The 21,692-nt window shown below is 42.5% G+C and overlaps 1 protein-coding gene across 1 annotated transcript in view; it reads left to right on the top strand.

The window, feature by feature from the left end:
* The first annotated feature begins 1,011 nt into the window (after positions 1-1,011).
* Positions 1,012-21,692, top strand: part of ZRANB3 (zinc finger RANBP2-type containing 3) — a 94,529-nt gene continuing 73,848 nt past the window's right edge. Inside the window, exons 1-5 of the mRNA XM_075285659.1 lie at positions 1,012-1,190; positions 7,232-7,463; positions 7,634-7,719; positions 10,471-10,642; positions 17,906-18,040. Coding sequence (XP_075141760.1) covers positions 1,012-1,190; positions 7,232-7,463; positions 7,634-7,719; positions 10,471-10,642; positions 17,906-18,040 — 804 coding nt within the window. The remainder of the gene's footprint in view (positions 1,191-7,231; positions 7,464-7,633; positions 7,720-10,470; positions 10,643-17,905; positions 18,041-21,692) is intronic.

The raw sequence follows: 21,692 nt of genomic DNA on the forward strand, positions 1-21,692 counted from the left end.
AGTTACTGTGTACATACATTACTTTACTTATCCTGTATTATACTCCAGAGCTGTGCTCACTATTCTGCTGGTGCAGTCACTCTGTACATACATTACATTACTTATCCTGTATTATACTCCAGAGCTGCGCTCACTATTCTCCTGGTGCAGTCACTCTGTACATACATTACATTACTTATCCTGTATTATACTCCAGAGCTGCACTCACTATTCTCCTGGTGCAGTCACTCTGTACATACATTACATTACTTATCCTGTATTATACTCCAGAGCTGCGCTCACTATTCTGCTGGTGCAGTCACTGTGTACATACATTACATTACTTATCCTGTATTATACTCCAGAGCTGCGCTCACTATTCTGCTGGTACAGTCACTGTGTACATACATTACATTACTTATCCTGTATTATACTCCAGAGCTGCACTCACTATTCTCCTGGTGCAGTCACTCTGTACATACATTACATTACTTATCCTGTACTGATCCTGAGTTACAGCCTCTTATAAGCTACAGAGCTGTATTCATACTTCTACTAACTCTTATTAGAAATCACACCACTATCAGTGTAGCTGAGCTATAATGGAGTAGTACAGTTAATTTGTAAATATTACTTTCCAGAATACAAATCATCAAAGTGAAAACTGGACATGAAAATGCTCAAAGATTTCAGCTCTGAGGCAGCAGAATTGTAAATACTGCCCCCATATGATTTCCTGCTATTCTACTTTTCCATCTTCCACATTTTGTTCTGCAAATAAATAATTCTTAATTTTAGCAGATCAAGTAAAACTCTAGACCTCTCTGATTTTTGGTTTTGGGCGGAGTTCCTCTTTAGGCGCATGTGAGTCCTGGTATTTTTCTTAGATTTTTGTTTTTTTTAGTTTGATGCACTTGGCAGGAACTAAAATAGAAAATACAGATGTGACGTCCTGGTTTATGAATCAGATAAGCGTAATGAAGACCCAACGTTTACAGAAATGACACAAATGTTTCTATTTTTCCCTTTCAGATGGGCCTCGGAAAAACTCTACAAGCAATTGCCGTGGCTTATTGTTACCGGGAGGAATGGCCACTACTCATTGTTGTCCCCTCTTCCTTGAAGTATCCTTGGATTGAGGAAATGGAGAAGTGGCTCCCGGAGCTGGGACCAGAGGACATAACAGTCATCGAGAACAAGACAGATGTGGGGTAACTGAGGAGGATGGCCGGTCATTGTGTGTCAGAAATTTGCCTTTTTTTTTTTTCTTTTGCATTGGTAGAAACCACATGTACTGCAGCAATGCTCCTCACTGCCCGCAGCGATGTGCACTGCCATGCAGAATAGTGAGCGCAGCTCTGAAGTATAATACAGGATAAGTAATGTAATGTATGTACACAGTGACTGCACCAGCAGAATAGTGAGCACAGCTCTGGAGTATAATACAGGATAAGTAATGTAATGTATGTACACAGTGTCTGTACCAACAGAATGGTGAGCGCAGCTCTGGGGTATAATACAGGATAAGTAATGTAATGTATGTACACAGTGACTGTACCAGCAGAATAGTGAGCGCAGCTCTGGAGTATAATACAGGATAAGTAATGTAATGTATGTACACAGTGACTGCACCAGCAGAATAGTGAGCGCAGCTCTGGAGTATAATACAGGATAAGTAATGTAATGTATGTACACAGTGATTGCACCAGCAGAATAGTGAGCGCAGCTCTGGAGTATAATACAGGATAAGTAATGTAATGTATGTACACAGTGTCTGTACTAACAGAATAGTGAGCGCAGCTCTGGAGTATAATACAGGATAAGTAATGTAATGTATGTACACAGTGACTGCACCAGCAGAATAGTGAGCGCAGCTCTGGAGTATAATACAGGATAAGTAATGTAATGTATGTACACAGTGACTGTACCAGCAGAATAGTGAGCGCAGCTCTGGAGTATAATACAGGATAAGTAATGTAATGTATGTACACAGTGACTGCACCAGCAGAATAGTGAGCGCAGCTCTGGAGTATAATACAGGATAAGTAATGTAATGTATGTACACAGTGTCTGTACCAACAGAATGGTGAGCGCAGCTCTGGGGTATAATACAGGATAAGTAATGTAATGTATGTACACAGTGACTGTACCAGCAGAATAGTGAGCGCAGCTCTGGAGTATAATACAGGATAAGTAATGTAATGTATGTACACAGTGACTGCACCAGCAGAATAGTGAGCGCAGCTCTGGAGTATAATACAGGATAAGTAATGTAATGTATGTACACAGTGATTGCACCAGCAGAATAGTGAGCGCAGCTCTGGAGTATAATACAGGATAAGTAATGTAATGTATGTACACAGTGACTGCACCAGCAGAATAGTGAGCGCAGCTCTGGAGTATAATACAGGATAAGTAATGTAATGTATGTACACAGTGACTGTACCAGCAGAATAGTGAGCGCAGCTCTGGAGTATAATACAGGATAAGTAATGTAATGTATGTACACAGTGACTGCACCAGCAGAATAGTGAGCGCAGCTCTGGAGTATAATACAGGATAAGTAATGTAATGTATGTACACAGTGTCTGTACCAACAGAATGGTGAGCGCAGCTCTGGGGTATAATACAGGATAAGTAATGTAATGTATGTACACAGTGACTGTACCAGCAGAATAGTGAGCGCAGCTCTGGAGTATAATACAGGATAAGTAATGTAATGTATGTACACAGTGACTGCACCAGCAGAATAGTGAGCGCAGCTCTGGAGTATAATACAGGATAAGTAATGTAATGTATGTACACAGTGATTGCACCAGCAGAATAGTGAGCGCAGCTCTGGAGTATAATACAGGATAAGTAATGTAATGTATGTACACAGTGTCTGTACTAACAGAATAGTGAGCGCAGCTCTGGAGTATAATACAGGATAAGTAATGTAATGTATGTACACAGTGACTGCACCAGCAGAATAGTGAGCGCAGCTCTGGAGTATAATACAGGATAAGTAATGTAATGTATGTACACAGTGACTGTACCAGCAGAATAGTGAGCGCAGCTCTGGAGTATAATACAGGATAAGTAATGTAATGTATGTACACAGTGACTGCACCAGCAGAATAGTGAGCGCAGCTCTGGAGTATAATACAGGATAAGTAATGTAATGTATGTCCACAATGACTGCACCAGCAGAATAGTGAGCGCAGCTCTGGAGTATAATACAGGATAAGTAATGTAATGTATGTACACAGTGACTGTACCAGCAGAATAGTGAGCGCAGCTCTGGAGTATAATACAGGATAAGTAATGTAATGTATGTACACAGTGACTGTACCAGCAGAATAGTGAGCGCAGCTCTGGAGTATAATACAGGATAAGTAATGTAATGTATGTACACAGTGACTGTACCAGCAGAATAGTGAGCGCAGCTCTGGAGTATAATACAGGATAAGTAATGTAATGTATGTACACAGTGACTGTACCAGCAGAATAGTGAGCGCAGCTCTGGAGTATAATACAGGATAAGTAATGTAATGTATGTACACAGTGACTGCACCAGCAGAATAGTGAGCGCAGCTCTGGAGTATAATACAGGATAAGTAATGTAATGTATGTACACAGTGACTGTACCAGCAGAATAGTGAGCGCAGCTCTGGAGTATAATACAGGATAAGTAATGTAATGTATGTACACAGTGACTGTACCAGCAGAATAGTGAGCACAGCTCTGGAGTATAATACAGGATAAGTAATGTAGTGTATGTACACAGTGACTGTACCAGCAGAATAGTGAGCGCAGCTCTGGAGTATAATACAGGATAAGTAATGTAATGTATGTACACAGTGACTGTACCAGCAGAATAGTGAGCGCAGCTCTGGAGTATAATACAGGATAAGTAATGTAATGTATGTACACAGTGACTGTACCAGCAGAATAGTGAGCGCAGCTCTGGAGTATAATACAGGATAAGTAATGCAATGTATGTACACAGTGACTGTACCAGCAGAATAGTGAGTGCAGCTCTGGAGTATAATACAGGATAAGTAATGTAATGTATGTACACAGTGACTGTACCAGCAGAATAGTGAGTGCAGCTCTTGGGTATAATACAGGATAAGTAATGTAATGTATGTACACAGTGACTGCACTTTTTTTTAGATAATTTGTTGCGAACTAATGCATCAAGGTACTTTCAGTTGCAGTGATGTGTTTTTTTGTTTTTTGTGTACATCTTAGTGATTTGCCACTCTCTATGTACTTCTGAATATTGTCACTTATGTCTTTGCTTCACATAATATAAAATGTAATATAACGGACATTCCATGTGTACATAGAACCGCTCTGAATTCTCTTCTTCTATAGTGAATTGTTTGTGTCTGTGCTTTTTATTACGTATCAGAATGTTCCCGTTTTCTTAGACATTGTAAGCTAAGAATTCACTAACAACATTTCTAAGGCACCTTATGGAGGCGGCCATTGTGTGAGCTGAGGCATTAGACATGCCGACTATTTGTCCTGAAAAAGCATTTTCTTCTTCATTTTAAATCCATGTAAAATTCTATATCCCAAAGATTCCTGATAACCAGCCATGATGTCCTTATTGTGGTCAGGTTATCTTCTCATACATGTAGTGTCCTCCTGATAACCAGCCATGATGTCCTTATTGTGGTCAGGTTATCTTCTCATACATAGTGTCCTCCTGATAACCAGCCATGATGTCCTTATTGTGGTCGGGTTATCTTCTCATACATGTAGTGTCCCCTCCTGATAACCAGCCATGATGTCCTTATTGTGGTCGGGTTATCTTCTCATACATGTAGTGTCCTCCTAGTAACCAGACATGATGTCCTTATTGTGGTCAGGTTATCTTCTCATACATGTAGTGTCCTCCTGACTACCAGCCATGATGTCCTTATTGTGGTCAGGTTATCTTCTCATACATGTAGTGTCCTCCTGATAACCAGCCATGAGGTCCTTATTGTGGTCGGGTTATCTTCTCATACAAGTAGTGTCCTCCTGATAACCAGCCATGATGTCCTTATTGTGGTCGGGTTATCTTCTCATACATGTAGTGTCCTCCTGATAACCAGCCATGATGTCCTTATTGTGGTCAGGTTATCTTCTCATACATGTAGTGTCCTCCTGATAACCAGCCATGATGTCCTTATTGTGGTCAGGTTATCTTCTCATACATGTAGTGTCCTCCTGATAACCAGCCATGATGTCCTTATTGTGGTCAGGTTATCTTCTCATACATGTAGTGTCCTCCTCATAACCAGCCATGATGTCCTTATTGTGGTCGGGTTATCTTCTCATACAATGTAGTGTCCTCCTGATAACCTGTCCATAATAATGACACACTTCAGCAGTTTTGTTTCCTTTAACCATTTCTTTGCCATGAATGCCTCTTCTATGTCCCATGTGGACACTCCCTTCACACGGCGTAAGCGCGCCGCTCATTTAGACACGTACAGTCCTATGAAAAAGTTTGGGCACCCCTATTAATCTTAATCATTTTTAGTTCTAAATATTTTGGTGTTTGCAGCAGCCATTTCAGTTTGCTATATCTAATAACTGATGGACACAGTAATATTTCAGGATTGAAATGAGGTTTATTGTACTAACAGAAAATGTGCAATATGCATTAAACCAAAATTTGACCGGTGCAAAAGTATGGACACCCTTATCATTTTATTGATTTGAATTCCCCTAACTACTTTTTACTGACTTACTGAAGCACAAAATTGGTTTTGTAACCTCAGTGAGCTTTGAACTTCATAGCCAGATGTATCCAATCATAAGAAAAGGTATTTAAGGTGGCCAATTGCAAGTTGATCTCCTATTTGAATCTCCTCTGAAGAGTGGCATCATGGGCTACTCAAAACAACTCTCAAATGATCTGAAAACAAAGATTGTTCAACATAGTTGTTCAGGGGAAGGATACAAAACGTTGTCTCAGAGATTTAACCTGTCAGTTTCCACTGTGAGGAACATAGTAAGGAAATGGAAGACCACAGGGACAGTTCTTGTTAAGCCCAGAAGTGGCAGGCCAAGAAAAATATCAGAAAGGCAGAGAAGAAGAATGGTGAGAACAGTCAAGGACAATCCACAGATCACCTCCAAAGAGCTGCAGCATCATCTTGCTGCAGATGGTGTCGCTGTGCATCGGTCAACTATACAGCGCACTTTGCACAAGGAGAAGCTGTATGGGAGAGTGATGAGAAAGAAGCCGTTTCTGCACGTACGCCACAAATAGAGTTGCCTGAGGTATGAAAAAGCACATTTGGACAAGGCAGCTTCATTTTGGAAACAAAAATTGAGTTGTTTGGTTATAAAAAAAGGCGTTATGCATGGCGTCCAAAAAGAAACAGCATTCCAAGAAAAACACATGCTACCCACTGTAAAATTTGGTGGAGGTTCCATCATGCTTTGGGGCTGTGTGGCCAATGCCGGCACCGGGAATCTTGTTAAAGTTGAGAGTCGCATGGATTCCACTCAGTATCAGCAGATTCTTGAGAATAATGTTCAAGAATCAGTGACGAAGTTGAAGTTACGCCGGGGATGGATATTTCAGCAAGACAATGATCCAAAACACCGCTCCAAATCCTCAGGCATTCATGCAGAGGAACAATTACAATGTTCTGGAATGGCCATCCCAGTCCCCAGACCTGAATATCATTGAACATCTGTGGGATGATTTGAAGCGGGCTGTCCATGCTCGGCGACCATCTAACTTAACTGAACTTGAATTGTTTGTCCAAAATACCTTCATCCAGGATCCAGGAACTGATTAAAAGCTACAGGAAGCGACTAGAGGCTGTTATCTTTGCAAAAGGAGGATCTACTAAATATTAATGTCACTTTTCTGTTGAGGTGCCCATACTTTTGCATCGGTCAAATTTTGGTTTAATGCATATTGCACATTTTCTGTTAGTACAATAAACCTCATTTCAATCCTGAAATATTACTGTGTCCATCAGTTATTAGATATATCAAACTGAAATGGCTGTTATAAACACCAAAATATTTAGAACTAAAAATGACTAAGATTAATAGGGGTGCCCAAACTTTTTCATAGCACTGTATATACATAGATCGACATATACACGCGCTTCCCATTGAAATCAATGGACTCTGTTTTGAAGCGCCGCCCTCAGACACTTGTATATGTGTCTAAATGAGCGGCGCGCTTACGCCGTGTGAAGGGGCCCTTAAAGTGAGGACCTTAGACTGTCTTCCTTTCTGTCCTCAGGAGGATATCGACTTGTAAAGTGACCGTTTTGGGTTACGGCCTGTTGACCGCCGATGCCAAGGTCCTAATCGACGCTCTATATAATCAGCACTTCAGAGTTGTCTTAGTGGACGAGTCTCACTACATGAAATCCAGAAACGCGTCTCGGAGTAAACTTCTCCTGCCCATCGTTCAGAAAGCCACAAGAGCTCTTCTTCTCACCGGGACGCCGGCTCTCGGAAGACCCGAAGAGGTAATTGAATTTGCAGGGTTTTTTTCTTGCTCTTTTCTGCTCTCTTACTTGTAATCCTTAAAATCCGTATAAGATTTTCTGTTCCTTAGCGACAAAAATAAAAAAATAAAAAAAATCCGTTTTCTTTCAAATGAGTGATATTTACAGAGGTTGTCGTCCCTTGTTTTCAGCTCTATATGCAGATCGATGGTCTGTTCCCCAGACGATTTGGAACGTGGACGGAATATGCCAAGAAATACTGTAACGCACATGTCAGGTATCGGTCGTCATTAATTCTACTAATCACCAACATATGTTATTATTGAGCTGGGAGTGGGGGAGAGGCTGTTTACTAAATTACCGGTGCGTGCGTCTCCTGGGTATACAAGTTATTATACCGGTGCTGCATATAAGAATGTATCTTAGTGCTGTGCTTGTTACTTGGTTATATCTGACTCTTGTTTAAGCGCTCATGGACGTCACTACAGCTTTCCCAGACTCCTGAATGGTTCTGGATATCACCTGCTTCTTCTGAATCCTATATCCAATAAAGCAGGACATATGTATTATGCACCTTGGCAGTTTTGCCATTCCGTACCCTGGGATAGCTGGTGACAACTTTTGTGGTAAGATTATTAGTTGTCAGCCCCTTACCTTGGCGCATTCACACCCGGCATGCTCATGTAATATTTTATCCTTTGCTGCATTTACGGTGCAGTCACATCACAATGTTCCTGTATTTGCAGTGTAAAAAACACCCTGCATTGTGGGTGAACAAACAATACTCCTGTTCTTGTAGTGTCAAATAGGGCTAAGTCCAAAGATTGGGAAATGCAGCGGAGTTTGAGGCGGATATCTCCCTTGGATTCCTCTTTATTTTCTCAGGACCACTTTCATGAGACGGGTTGTCCACTCCCCCCATAGTTTTTCCTATACTTTTGCCTGTAGGGGATTGGGGGGCAGACGCCCTTTGTTTGTCCTCGTGTGTGTTCCTGTAAATACACTGCACCCCGATAAAATAACAATGTTGGACCTCTTTTTCTTAAATTGTTTTTTTCCATTATGTTCCTCTGTTATTCCTCCAGGAAAATAAATGGCCTGAATGTCTACTGGGTATTACTAGTCCTATAAACTCGTTGCGGTTACTCTTTGATCAATAGATCCAAATCCTGTTTGTTTGCTTCAGGCCTATTGTTATGGATTCCTAATCACATATAGCATGCAGACCCATTCGTTTATATGGCCCGTGCGCACAGATGTAACTTGTAAAGATCCATGTGGGGGCTGTAAGATCGGGACGCAGATAATAAAGCAGGTCCTGGTACTGTTCCTTTTTATGTTAGGTCCGTCTATTCCAGGGGTGGGCAATTAATTTTCCCATGGGGCCACATGAGAAATTGTAACAGTTCATTAAACTGGTGGCAACTAGAGGCAGACATGTCCCCCTCCAGCTACCCCCCATGGTTTAATATCCTCATCCAGCTGTCCCAGTTTAATGTCACCCTCCATGTGCTCCCTCCATGTGCATTCAGTTTAACTGCCCCCCTACATCTGCCCCTAGTCCTCCCCCTTGATCACACATGCTGTCTCTTCTCTCTTTATCATCCAGCAGCCCCCATTGCCGGCAGCTTGCATCAAGCACAGTCTCATGTGGCTCCGCCCACTAACGGATCATAGCCTATCCTGGTGATAGGCTGTGATGACATCATCACAGGTCCTTGAAAAACTTCCACTAGCTATGTGGGCCGGATAGAAGTAGTCAGAGGGCCGGATTTGGCCCGCGGGCCGGACATTGCCCAGGTCTGGTCTATTCTTAAGCTTTTCTCTATAGCCTGCAGGCAGGTTTGGGATACAGCGGGTTCTGCTGATCCATTTGCTGAAAGTGCAGCTGGCTCCAGGGAAAAGAAGCGGCCTGACCTGGTCCTGAAACTGGCAGAGCAGGAAGCTATAGGCTTCCTGCTCTACCACTTTCTGACTTGTAGGCCGCAGGTTACATTAGGCCTGTGAGCTGCAAGCTGTGGGCAACATGATTGTATTACTTACCTCTCTGCTCTGCTTTACTGTATAGGGCCCCGTGTGAGTGTGTGTGTGTGTGTGTGTGTGTGTGTGTGTGCGTGTGTGTGTGCGTGTGTGTGTGTGTGGGGGGGGGGGGCATTTTATTGTATGAGTCTATTTTATTTATAGGTCCATGGAACACACGGACTGCATACTGTTGCCATCCATGTATCGTCCTTTCCATTGACCAAGCCATGACTATGGTCACGTGCAAGTGGCCGAAAGGATTTATAACGCCCAGTTGTTAATTTATTCATACGTGACAGTAGGAGTAACAGAGGAACAGTGCATTCAATGCTAAGAAAAGAAGCTTGCGCATTGTCATTTCAGCTGGATTTTCTATTCCATCTCAGGGGATTTGCTCTTTAAGCCTCAGTATTGTGTGAGCTCCCAATATTACGTCTCCCAACTCCTACTTGTCTGCAGCAAAAAGTACAGCCCAGACTTTCTGCAGTGAATTTTGGCTCCTGATTTTTCTTTGTTTACCTTCGTTTTAAGGATTCTTACCCTTATGTAAAACAATGTAAAACACCGCCGGAGGACAGAGCTCTGCACGTCCTGTTAATGTATGTAACTGGGGCTCCGTATTAAATAGGAGTTAATGCCTCGCGTGGAGCATTCAGGACATCGGCTCTTCCTAACGTAGCTAAAAATGCTATAAAAATGTAATTGAATTCCATCTTGTGCGTCTGATACCGGTCTGTAGCGAGCTCTGCAGCAACAGATCAAAGCGGCCCCCAGAAACTTAATCTTATGTGTGACAACAAAGGTATGGCGGGTGTTTATGCAATGTATTCTAATAACAGGTGCCCCGGCTCTCCAGATTATTAATACCGCCAAGTCCTTCGCTGTCAATGAGAGCCGCCGTCAGTTGCTGTCTAATACATCTCACAACCCTGCAGCAGGCAGATTGTTTAACATGCGTTTTTGTATGAGACGCTGCATTCAAGTGTTTTCTAAATTTTTCCCCAAGGTACTTCGGCAAAAGGACTCAGTGGGATTACCGTGGAGCCTCCAATTTAGATGACTTACACCAGCGATTAAGCAGCATCATGATCAGGCGGCTGAAGAATGAGGTCCTGACTCAGCTCCCGCCCAAAATCAGACAGCGCATCCCCTTCGATCTGCCGAAAGATGTGGCCAAGGTGCGGTTTGTGGTACCCTGTATAATGGTTATTCTGACAATGACAATTGTAACGCCACAGTAATAACCGCTACATGTGAAGATGATGGGGTCCGTATACTGTTCATACTATTCTGTCTAGAGGAGTCAACATGCACTGCAAGATAATAAATAGGTTCTGAATTTCTGAATATCCTCCCCATAATACCTGAAAATGGAACGGAGAATGCTCATGCTTTTACATGGGGAGAAGCGTTCTCTTGTGCTCAATGTCGCCTCCTGCTAGATCGTTTTCTATGTATGAACTGCCAATAGCCGTAGCTGAATATAACTTCTATAATACTACATCCTATATACAAGAATATAACTACTGTAATACTACTCCTATGTACAGGAATATAACTACTATAATACTGCCCCCTATGTACAAGAATATAACTACTATAATACTGCTCCTATGTACAAGAATATAACTACTATAATACTGCCCCCTATGTACAAGAATATAACTACTATACTACTACTCCTATGTACAAGAATATAACTACTATAATACTGCCCCCTATGTACAAGAATATAACTACTATAATACTACTCCTATGTACAAGAATATAACTACTATAATACTGCTCCTATGTACAAGAATATAACTACTATAATACTGCCTCCTATGTACAAGAATATAACTACTATAATACTGCCTCCTATGTACAAGAATATAACTACTATAATACTACCTCCTATGTACAAGAATATAACTACTATATAAGAATATAACTACTATAATACTGCTCCTATGTACAAGAATATAACTACTATAATACTTCCCCCTATGTACAAGAATATAACTACTATAATACTGCTCCTATGTACAAGAATATAACTACTATAATACTGCCCCCTATGTACAAGAATATAACTACTATAATACTGCTCCTATGTACAAGAATATAACTACTATAATACTGCCCCCTATGTACAAGAATATAACTACTATAATACTACTCCTATATACAAGAATATAACTACTATAATACTGCTCCTATGTACAAGAATATAACTACTATAATACTACTCCTATGTACAAGAATATAACTACTATAATACTACCTCCTATGTACAAGAATATACCGTATTTTTCGGACTATAAGACGCACTTTTTTTCCCCAAAATTTTGGGGGAAAAGAAGGGTGCGTCTTATAGTCTGAAGGTGGCGCCTGGCATCCGCTGTAATAGAGAGGCGGAAGCCGGCAAGTGATAGACGCCATTACAGGTGTCGGGGCCTGAGACATCGCTACGATCCTCTGCCCTGCATGAAGCCAGCAGCGGCAGGGGCTCCTCCGTGCCCCCGCCGCTGGCTTCATGCATGGCAGAGGATCGTAGCGATGTCTCAGGCCCCGGCGTCTATCCCTCCCCGGCATCCGCCTCTCTAGTACAGCGGATGCCGGGTCAGTATCCGTGGCCCCTTCTCCCCCGGGGCCGGTCCCCACCGGCCCGTACCTGTAAAGTTGCAGGCCGGCTCCTGCGCGGCGATATCGCAGGAGCCGACCTGTTCGGGTGACAGCCGGGAGCCTAATGAGGCTCCCCGGCCTGTCACTGCTATATTAGTATTGCGGCTGGGTCTATGACCAGCCGTAATACTAATAAACAGAATGTCCCATAGACGGCAATACAGTTGTATTGCCATCTATGGGACTTGCGATCAAGTGACCGCAGGTTCAAGCCCCCGTGGGGGGAATAAAATAGTAAAAAAAAAAAAAAAGCTTTAAAAATATGAAATAAATAAAAGTTCTAAATCACCTCCTGTTTTTTTTTCAATACAAGGTGATCTAAGCAATAGATATCCCCCAAAATGGTATAACTAAAAATTACAGCTGGCCCCGCAAAAAAAACGCTCTATGCATCCCCGTACAGCTGCAGGGTCACCTGTCAATGTGGCCTTGCAGCTGTTGCAAAACTACAACTCCCATATATTAAATATTTTACCAGTTTTTGCTTCAAATTTTTTTTCCCCTATTTTCCTCCTCTAAAACCTAGGTGCGTCTTATAGTCCGAAATATACGGTAACTACTATAATACTACTCCTATGTACAAGAATATAACTACTATAATACTACTCCTATGTACAAGAATATAACTACTATAATACTACCTCCTATGTACAAGAATATAACTACTATAATACTACTCCTATGTACAAGAATATAACTACTATAATACTGCTCCTATATACAAGAATATATCTTCTCATCTTGCTTTCTAGTAACACTTAATCTTCTACAGAATAATTGTTCTTCTGTTCTGAGAATAACATTTACACAATACTTCAGGTCTCTTTCCCTTGTATTATGGGCTCTGTACTTCTCAGTGCTGCAGGCTCTCTGTATATACTTTGTGTAGATATGTGTGGTTATGTTTTTGTTGGGTACACAGGTATCAGAGCGTGTACACATTCATAGGTGTCCTTGTTTCTTCTGTGCAGCAATGTGTCTGTGTGCATGCATCTGCTCCATCAATACTGGATGACGTGTCTGACTGTGAGACATGTGCATGACCGTGCATCCGACTAGGAGTATGTGCCTCTCTTAGATAAAACCTCACATTTTTCGATTATAAGCAGCTTGGAGAAAAAGCATGAATTTTGTTTTGGGGTTTTCTGTGACTTTTTTTTTTTTTTTTTTTTTTTTTTTAATGCCTTTTGTTCGGATAGATAGACCATCAATAATGATCATGGGAAGGGGGGGATTTCGTTCTCTATCAGCTTTTGAGGCGTCGTGACGGCTTCTGGGCCAGGTACTAAATAGAGTACAGAGCCAGATGCAGAATACTCCTTATACTGTATAGCGGCTATGTTTCGCTACTGCAGCTCTTCTCGTAATGGTGTGAATGGGAGCTTCTGGCTCTGTACACTATATAGTTCCTGACCTATTAGACCTCCTGGGTTCCACATGGCTTTCCTACCTGGCTTAAGGTGTAGACCTTTTGAACTGATTTTTCGTCTCAGTACTTCTAAATTTAAAGGGCATGTCCATGTTTTTTTTTTTTTTTTTAAGTTGTACAGTTAGGTTAGGGTGCACAGCTGGCCCCTACACTTATCAGCTCTTTGGTTGCGCATCCCATCCTCGTACTATACAGTGTACAGAGCTGTAAGCAGATAGTGTCTCGTAGCTGTGACTGCAGCTTTGCTCCCAAGTCTTAGACAACCCTTTTAGAGGACCTTGCCTTAGGATAGGATGGTCTTACACCCAGAACTCTTTCCTTTTCCTCCAATCGCTGCTTTCGCTTTATAGGCCATGTGACATTACTCTCATAGGTCACATGACCTGTCAGTAGCTCAGTCCCATTCGAGTGAAGCCTAGCACAATGGCTATGGGAATGTATGCTGCTGCCTGTGGTCTGTTGTGTAGAAGCCGCATGCTTTCTATTTTTCGGCGGTGACTCCTGAGTCGGTCGATCATTAATTGCGAACTTATTCTATGGATAGGTCATCGCTTAGTAAGCCTGGAAGTCCCTTTTAAGTAATTTTGTAATAGATCTTCATTAATAATGTATCTTTTTTTTTCTTCCTTTGGCTTCTTTGCAATCCTCTCTGTCTCTGTGGTACCAGACAACAGACGATCCCCGTGTAGTCGGATTTTGCAGTCATACTTCGTTTTAGTTTCCTATTTTTTGCTAACTTATTAAACCTATATGAACCGAAACTTGGGAACAGATGAGATGTACAACGGAGATTGAGAAATTAATAAAGTTTTAATTGAAACCAATTTCCAATTTATTTTCTTCTTCTTTTTTGGAATCGCTAGCACAGGTTTAATAGTTCTGACTTTACCCTATGTGACGTCCTCCATCTCTATTAAAAGACGACATGTTCGCCCTCCAAACGTGTTCCCAATAAAATCGTCATTCTGGAACATCTTGTCTCAGATCTCTGGGCTGTCTTGTTCCTCTTCTTTCTGCATACGGTTCCAACCGGGTCTCTCTGTTCCCCTCGTCACTGAGCGGTGCCCGAATACTCTGACATTATCCCATCACTATTGACTATGTCAGACTTGCAGGGTCATTTACTTGTGTCATTGAGATTGGTTTTGCGCAGACGGAGAAAATAATGCAGAAAGTATACACAGATCTTTTGTCCTTGCACCTCTTGCTCTGCGCAGCGCTATAGTCTTATAGATGTGCTGTGTTCTTGGTGCTGCAGCCCAGGCTGTTGTATTGGGTATTGCACAGGACGGGCTGTGGTGTCACGGCCCTTTGTTCTTCTGGTTAGTGGCTGCCAAAGCTCTTGTAAAGGTTGAAATACCAACAGGAAAATCTTGGCAGATCTGCACAGAATGTTGCAGGTTTGTAGAATACACTGGATTTTCCTGTGGGTTGTCTGGGTCATGTATATCTTTTCTTCCAGGGACTTATGGTTCTGGGCTAGTTCTATCCCTGGGTCACGTGATCGGTCCCTGTCCCTGTCCCTTGGTCAGTTTGCAACCTTTACTGTTTGCAAAGATAGTTACCATTGCTATAGAGCAGGGGTAGGGAACGTACGGCTCTCCAGCTGTTGCAAAACTACAACTCCCAGCATGCATACTTGCTCTGCTGTCTTTGGAACTCCAATGGAAGTGAATGGAGCATGCTGGGAGTTGTAGTTTCACAGCAGCTGGAGAGCCGAAGGTTCCCTACCCCTGCTATAGAGCTAACAATCTATAATAAATCCTGAAAACATGAGAGGGGACTGGGCAGCTTGTGGGATGAGAAGCTTGTTCTCCTCATATGATCTTGGATCTAGCCTGGAATTCACAGGTCCAGCTTCAAATATTCCTAAGAAAAAGTGAATTGATTTCCACAATCTGGGCAAGCCCTTTCAGTTAACTTAGTTTTTTTTTTTGCCAATTGGACATTATGCCCTATAAACGGGATAGGGACATGTTTGGGGGTGTCCAACAACTCAGACTCCAACTGATCAGGGTTGCGTAGCTTGTGCACCGCTTCACTCATTTCAATGGGAGGAACGGAGAAAGCAGAACTACAAAGCTTAGCCATGTCTGGAAACTGTTGCAATTCATTTCAATGGGAGAGTTCAAGAACTATAACACTCGAATAATTCCAACAGCCGAAATATAGATCAGTACTGGGGTCCCGCACTGCCCGATCACTGCGCGAACACCGGAGCAGCTCCCTGTTCTCCAGAATGTTTAGGGTTTGAGCGGTCGGCCCCTCACTGATCTATAGGTTTATAACTTGCCCAGATTGAAGGACTCCTTTAAAATTTGCTTTTAGGAGTTCTTCCGGTAATCCGCAGCGTTATCTGCCGCACTGCAAGGCTTGTGGATTTCCTTGCCGATTTAATCTTCACCAGTGAATCTTGGAATCTCCATCCCTTGACCTGCACAAATTCTTACCGTGTGAATTCATCCTAAGCCTAGGCCAAACCACTAGAATACCCCTTTAAGGACAATCCCATCAGATAGGTGAAGGTGAAGGTTCACCTAGGGCGCGAGGGTTATCCGAATCCAGAGGGGATTCACTTTGTGTCTTCTGAAGTTTATACGATCTTCACACTGTCAAATAATGTAGCAAAAAAAAAAAAAAAAATTCCCAAGAATTATTGCAGAAATGATAAAACGGCTGTCAGGATGATACATGGGGGTAGTTTTAGCAGCTCTTTACCCCTTGGGTACTGAGCATGTTAAATAGAGAATCACAGCTTGTATCCTTATTTAGATTGAATTAAAATTCCCAGAAAACCCAGTGCCGACCTGTAAAAATGAGGCTGTTTTGAATGTACTCGATGGCGTCTAATCCCTTTAAGTAATAAGATTTGCACCGACTCATTTTCTCCCTATTGATTTATTAGGTTGGCAGAGAAGCTTCCTGTTTTTTTTTTTTTTTTTTTTTGTATATATATTTTTTTGTTCTATTCCCTTTTGTCATAATCTGATGTCTATATCTGGTTCGGCATGAGATCCTCCTCCAGTTTTGCTTTTTTAGTCCCATAGTGTTGCAGCCATGTCCACCCTGTGGTCTGCCCCATTTTTTTGTGAATCCCCATTGTGCTGGGAAGTCTTCCCCGATCTGATGGGAGGAGTATTGTATTGGTTCTGTTCATCTCTTCCCTGGAACAGACAAAATCGGTAATATCTGTTGTGTCCTCCGTGTGCGATAGATAAAGGAGACATTGTCTTAAAGGCTTTGTGGAGTTGCATCAAAATTGAGTGTTAAAAAAAAATTGTATTTGGTCCCCTGCTGGTCTCTGCTTTCCTCTTGACACACAGGAAATGACTGCTTAGCCAATCACTTTGGAATCAGGAAATGGAGACCTCCAGGGAATCTAGGAATTGTCAGGACCTAGTTTTGTTATTGCCTATATATATGATATATGTCCTAGTACCGTATATACTCGAGTATAAGCCGACTTTTTTAGCACATTTTTCATGCTTAAAAAGCTCTCCTAGGCTTATACACGAGTCAGGGTCCACGGAGCACAGAAAACCAGAAGGACCTGGAAGAGGGAGGTCCTTTAATGCTACTGCTCTGTGATTGGCTTGTCATGAGGTCACATGACTGTCTTCAAAGGTCCTGTAGCCTCTGGTATGTAACATCTGCAGATAAGGTTGAGTCTAAATCCTAGTAGCTCCGCCCACACCAGAGTCCTATCACATGGTCATGACGTCATCAGAGGTCCTTTAGCATCTACCCTGCAGATGAGTGGCCAGGATTCATTATGGAAGATGTCTGCTGTATGGAGGAGAGGAAGCTACAGTAATGTGACACACGCAGGGACCTTCCTTTAGTTACTCTGCCTAGTAATGTCAGGCATTTGGGGTTATTCATTTAGTTTCAGTATCTCCATGTGCCTCACATTAATAACAGTTAACCCCATCATGTCCCTCCTATTAACCCCTGTGTGCCCCATATAAGGGTTACTAATATGTGAGACACATGAGGGGACTAATGAAGGAGCTTAATTATGAAGAAACCTAATTATTACCTCCATATGTCCCACATATCAGTAACTCTTATGTGAGGCACACGGGGTTAATGTGAGGGACATGATGGGGTTAACTACTATTACTATGATCCCCATGGAGTTACTAAGCTGCAATGCACATGACAAGACTTTTTATCTGCAATGGGGGATTTTCCCCCCTCGGCTTACACTCGAGTCAATAAGTTTTCCCAGTTTTTTGTGGTAAAATTAGGGATCTCGGCTCATATTCGGGTCGGCTTATACTCGAGTATATACGGTATGTAATGTCCATTAGCTCAATTTCACCTCCGTTCTCTTACCCTACAGGAAATGAGTGCAAGTTTTGAAGAATGGGAGAAACTGATGAGATGTCCAGAATCGGTTGTATCAGATACCGGGAGCCCCTTTATTCAGGTCATGTCCACGATTACCCGCATGTATAAGCAGACGGCACTGGCTAAGGTAGGCCTTAAATCCCAAATTCAAAGCGTTAAAGGGTTTTATGGCTCCAAATGGAGTTTTTATACTGATGACCTGTCTACAGTAGAGATGAGCGAGTACTGTTCGGATCAGCCGATCCGAACAGCATGCACGCATTGAAATTAATGGACGTAGCCGGCACGTGGGGGGTTAAGCGGCCGGCTGGCGTCAAAGCGGAAGTACCAGGTGCTTCCGTTCATTTCAATGCGTGCGTGCTGTTCGGATCGGCTGATCCGAACAGTACTTGCTCATCTCTAGTCTACAGCCTTCAGGGGTCAAATGTTTCATCAGTGGACGGGGAACTTGTTCAAGTAATAGGAATGGTGCAGCAGCCCCGTCCACTGTGTAGCGGAGGTTCATGGGAACCTTCGACACTCCAGCTGCTGTGAAACTACAACTCCCAGCATGCTCCATTCACTTCCATGGGAGCTCCAAGAACAGCAGAGCAAGTATGCATGCTGGGAGTTGTAGTTTTGCAACAGCTGGAGTGCCAAAGGTTACCTACCCCTGTTCTGGGGAATTTCAGAATGGAGAAGCTTACACAGGCTTACCATCTACTGCATCCACTTAAAGTACCTAGAGACTGCCAGAACAGCTGATCTGTGTAGGGTCCAGGTGTCAGACACCCACAGATCACATGTTGATGACCTATCCTGCAGACTGCATGTGTTGACTGGTTCATACATGTGACCATATTGCATTTCTGCGTTGCATAAATTTATACTACCATGTGCATAGAAAGTCATGAATGCAGGTATGCAAAAATAAACACTTTAATTTCTGTTATGCAAAGTTGTCTGTGTAGTCTGGACCCGACCCCATACACTTATCCGATACCTAGGGGTGGTCCAGACTAAACATCCAGGAGCTCACCGCAACATCCTCATCTCTGGTCTCTAGCTATTTCTCTTTTATAAATGTATTTATGGTGTATTAAGATACAGCAGATATACGTCAAGGCTGGATTATGGCTTTATAGCACCGAACAACCCCGGCATATGGCAGCGAACACGGGTGGTGTCAGATACAGAAGCCGGGTTCACATGCACAGACTGTAAAGGGGTTGTCCCATAACAAGGATCCTATCTATACTGCTTGTTAATGTGGATTTAAGACTTTTCCTAAATACACTGCATCAGCAAAACTGCTTTGTTTGTCCACTAACTTAATGTATTCACTTCATTGTTGACACTGCGTTTCTATGGCCCTTGGGATTATCTGCTCAAATGTCAAGTGATGTAGCTGCCTGCTCTCAGGGGGGAGGGAGGAGGAGCTAAGTGCACGGGAGGGAGCCTGTGTCTGTAACTGTTCCTCTGTCTGCACCACACATGTGACCTAGCTTCCTGCTCTCAGATATAGGAGGGGGTAAATGAGTGCTGCTTTCTTATATAAAACAGGCTAAATCCTAGTGGGCTAAAGGACCTGGTCCCTCTACTCACTAGGATTTAGCTTTCTTATATAGAGCAGGCTAAAAGCTAGTGGGCAGAAGGACCTGGTCCCTTAGCCCACTATGATTTAGCCGACTCTATATAAAACAAGCTAAATCCAAGTTTAATAGGACCATTGATGACACCACAGGCTCTTCAGTCGTCCCATAGATCACGCTATGTGGTGGGCGGAGGTACACACTAATTGGGGGGCGGAGCTTAACTGGAGGTAGTCAGACAGTATGGCTTTGCATATGAAACCCTGCCCACGAATTGACGACCAGGAAGAAAGAAGTCTTTGCAGCAGTGAAGACTGGTGAGCAAGGGACATGGGAATACCCCTTTAATGTCGCCTCTACAGGATCCTGCATATTCCCATGTCTCGAGTATTTCTGGTTTTGAACTTCTCCACATATGGATCAATTTGCTTTGGCGGCAATGTGAGGATTAAAAACAAGGACGTGAAATAAAATATTCAGAATTTCTGAGTCCGGAGTGAACGTGCGACTCCAATGTATGTCCAGCTGAGGACAATCAACCAATCTATCAGTCATAGTTATTTCCGTTATATCTGCTGCTATATTATCGTTTATGCAGTTGGTGTAAATGATCCCTGAAATCTGCACCAGGTACAAGCCGGTGCATGGCCTGGAGGAAGGGGGCTGCCTTATTTATATAGAGGTGTGCCCCTTCTCACAAAAGGGTAGGTTGATGCTAGAATGTAGTGGTCCGATGATGGTTCACCTTGCTGTGGCATAGATCCAGTAGGGGGCGCTAGCTCTGCTGTGCACCCCATCCTTTTGGTATTGGTCCAAGTAGTAACTAACTAAGCCTCTCCCCGATCCAGCCCTAACCCACCTGGTTTGACTTGGTCTCTGGGTGGTGCCTACAGCGCCACCTATTGGATGTATGCCAAACCAGGACTCCCATCCTTATAACTTCTCCATTCTACCTACCTACAAATGTTCCGATCTTCTTAAATTACGTTTTTTTTTATCATGTTTTTAATTTTATATCTATTCCCAATAATTTATAAATTCCAATTTTTTTCTCCCCCCCCCCCCCGACCCTACAATTTTTTTCCCTTAGCCCCATGACGCGCCCCAATTTTTTTTGCAACTTTTTTTTAATGCATTTGAAACTTTTTGAATTTTTTTTTCCCATCTATCAAGACAAAATGCATAGTGTGTTGCATATGTTCTACGCTTTTTTTTTTTTTTTTCTCCTCTCCCTCAAAACAACAGCTTTTTGCCAAGCCAGATGCTATTTCTTGAGGCAAAAAGACCCAAACACCCACCAAAGGTTTATGACTCAGTGTTGCCATGGAAACTGTGCTGCTTCTAATAACAGCGCGTTTCAGATTAGCAGACAACAATGTATCTCTATGAGAAGATGTCACCGTTCCGGCACCGCAGGGAGTTACCTCTCCACATTACCTGCAGACAAATCATTCCTAACGATCACATTTACTATTAATACACTTAGCACTGGAGAACATAAGTGTAAATTGATTATATCAGTATCTGAGGCCGGGTATTATTGGCAGCCTACTTTAATGTGACTTCACACACACACTGTGTATTAAAATTCTGCAATTTAGGTGATAGATAGCCGACGCGCTTCCGTTATTTCTCAGCTCCCGCCGTCCTTGCTGTAGCAGCTCCTTCCATAAACGGAAAATTGAAGAAAAGTGCAAATTTACTTTTTTTTTTAAATTTTTTATTTTTATACAACGTCTTCCAACTTAAAGTGGGACCATCACTTAAATGCGCCAATGTCATTCATTTTTAGCGCTAGGATTTTTTTGTTTTTTTTAACGAGGTATACAGATCTGTAATACGGCAGAGCGGGGATAGAATATGCCTCTGTATACCCGATTACATAATATATACATATAATACAGAACCCATATACGGTACATTTCTTTGGCTACCTTTGTCATTCTTATCCATGACTTTTTAGACGGATTCCAAAGAAAAAAAAATTCAGAGGCTTTAGGGTATATGTGAATGACTTGGTACTGTGTAGTGTACTTATTTCATTGGGGGACACTGCTCCATGGGTGTAGACCTGGCCACTAGGTGGCTGACACTAGGAATACCCAAAGATGTCGACTCCACCTCCACACCATCCCTCCTCCACAGACACTGTACTAGTCAGGTTTATCCTAGGGTCCATAGAAGGCAAACATGACCGTACTCGGGTCT

The sequence above is a fragment of the Leptodactylus fuscus genome, chromosome 8 (assembly GCF_031893055.1).
Source record: "Leptodactylus fuscus isolate aLepFus1 chromosome 8, aLepFus1.hap2, whole genome shotgun sequence".
NCBI classification, from domain to species: Eukaryota; Metazoa; Chordata; class Amphibia; order Anura; family Leptodactylidae; genus Leptodactylus; species Leptodactylus fuscus.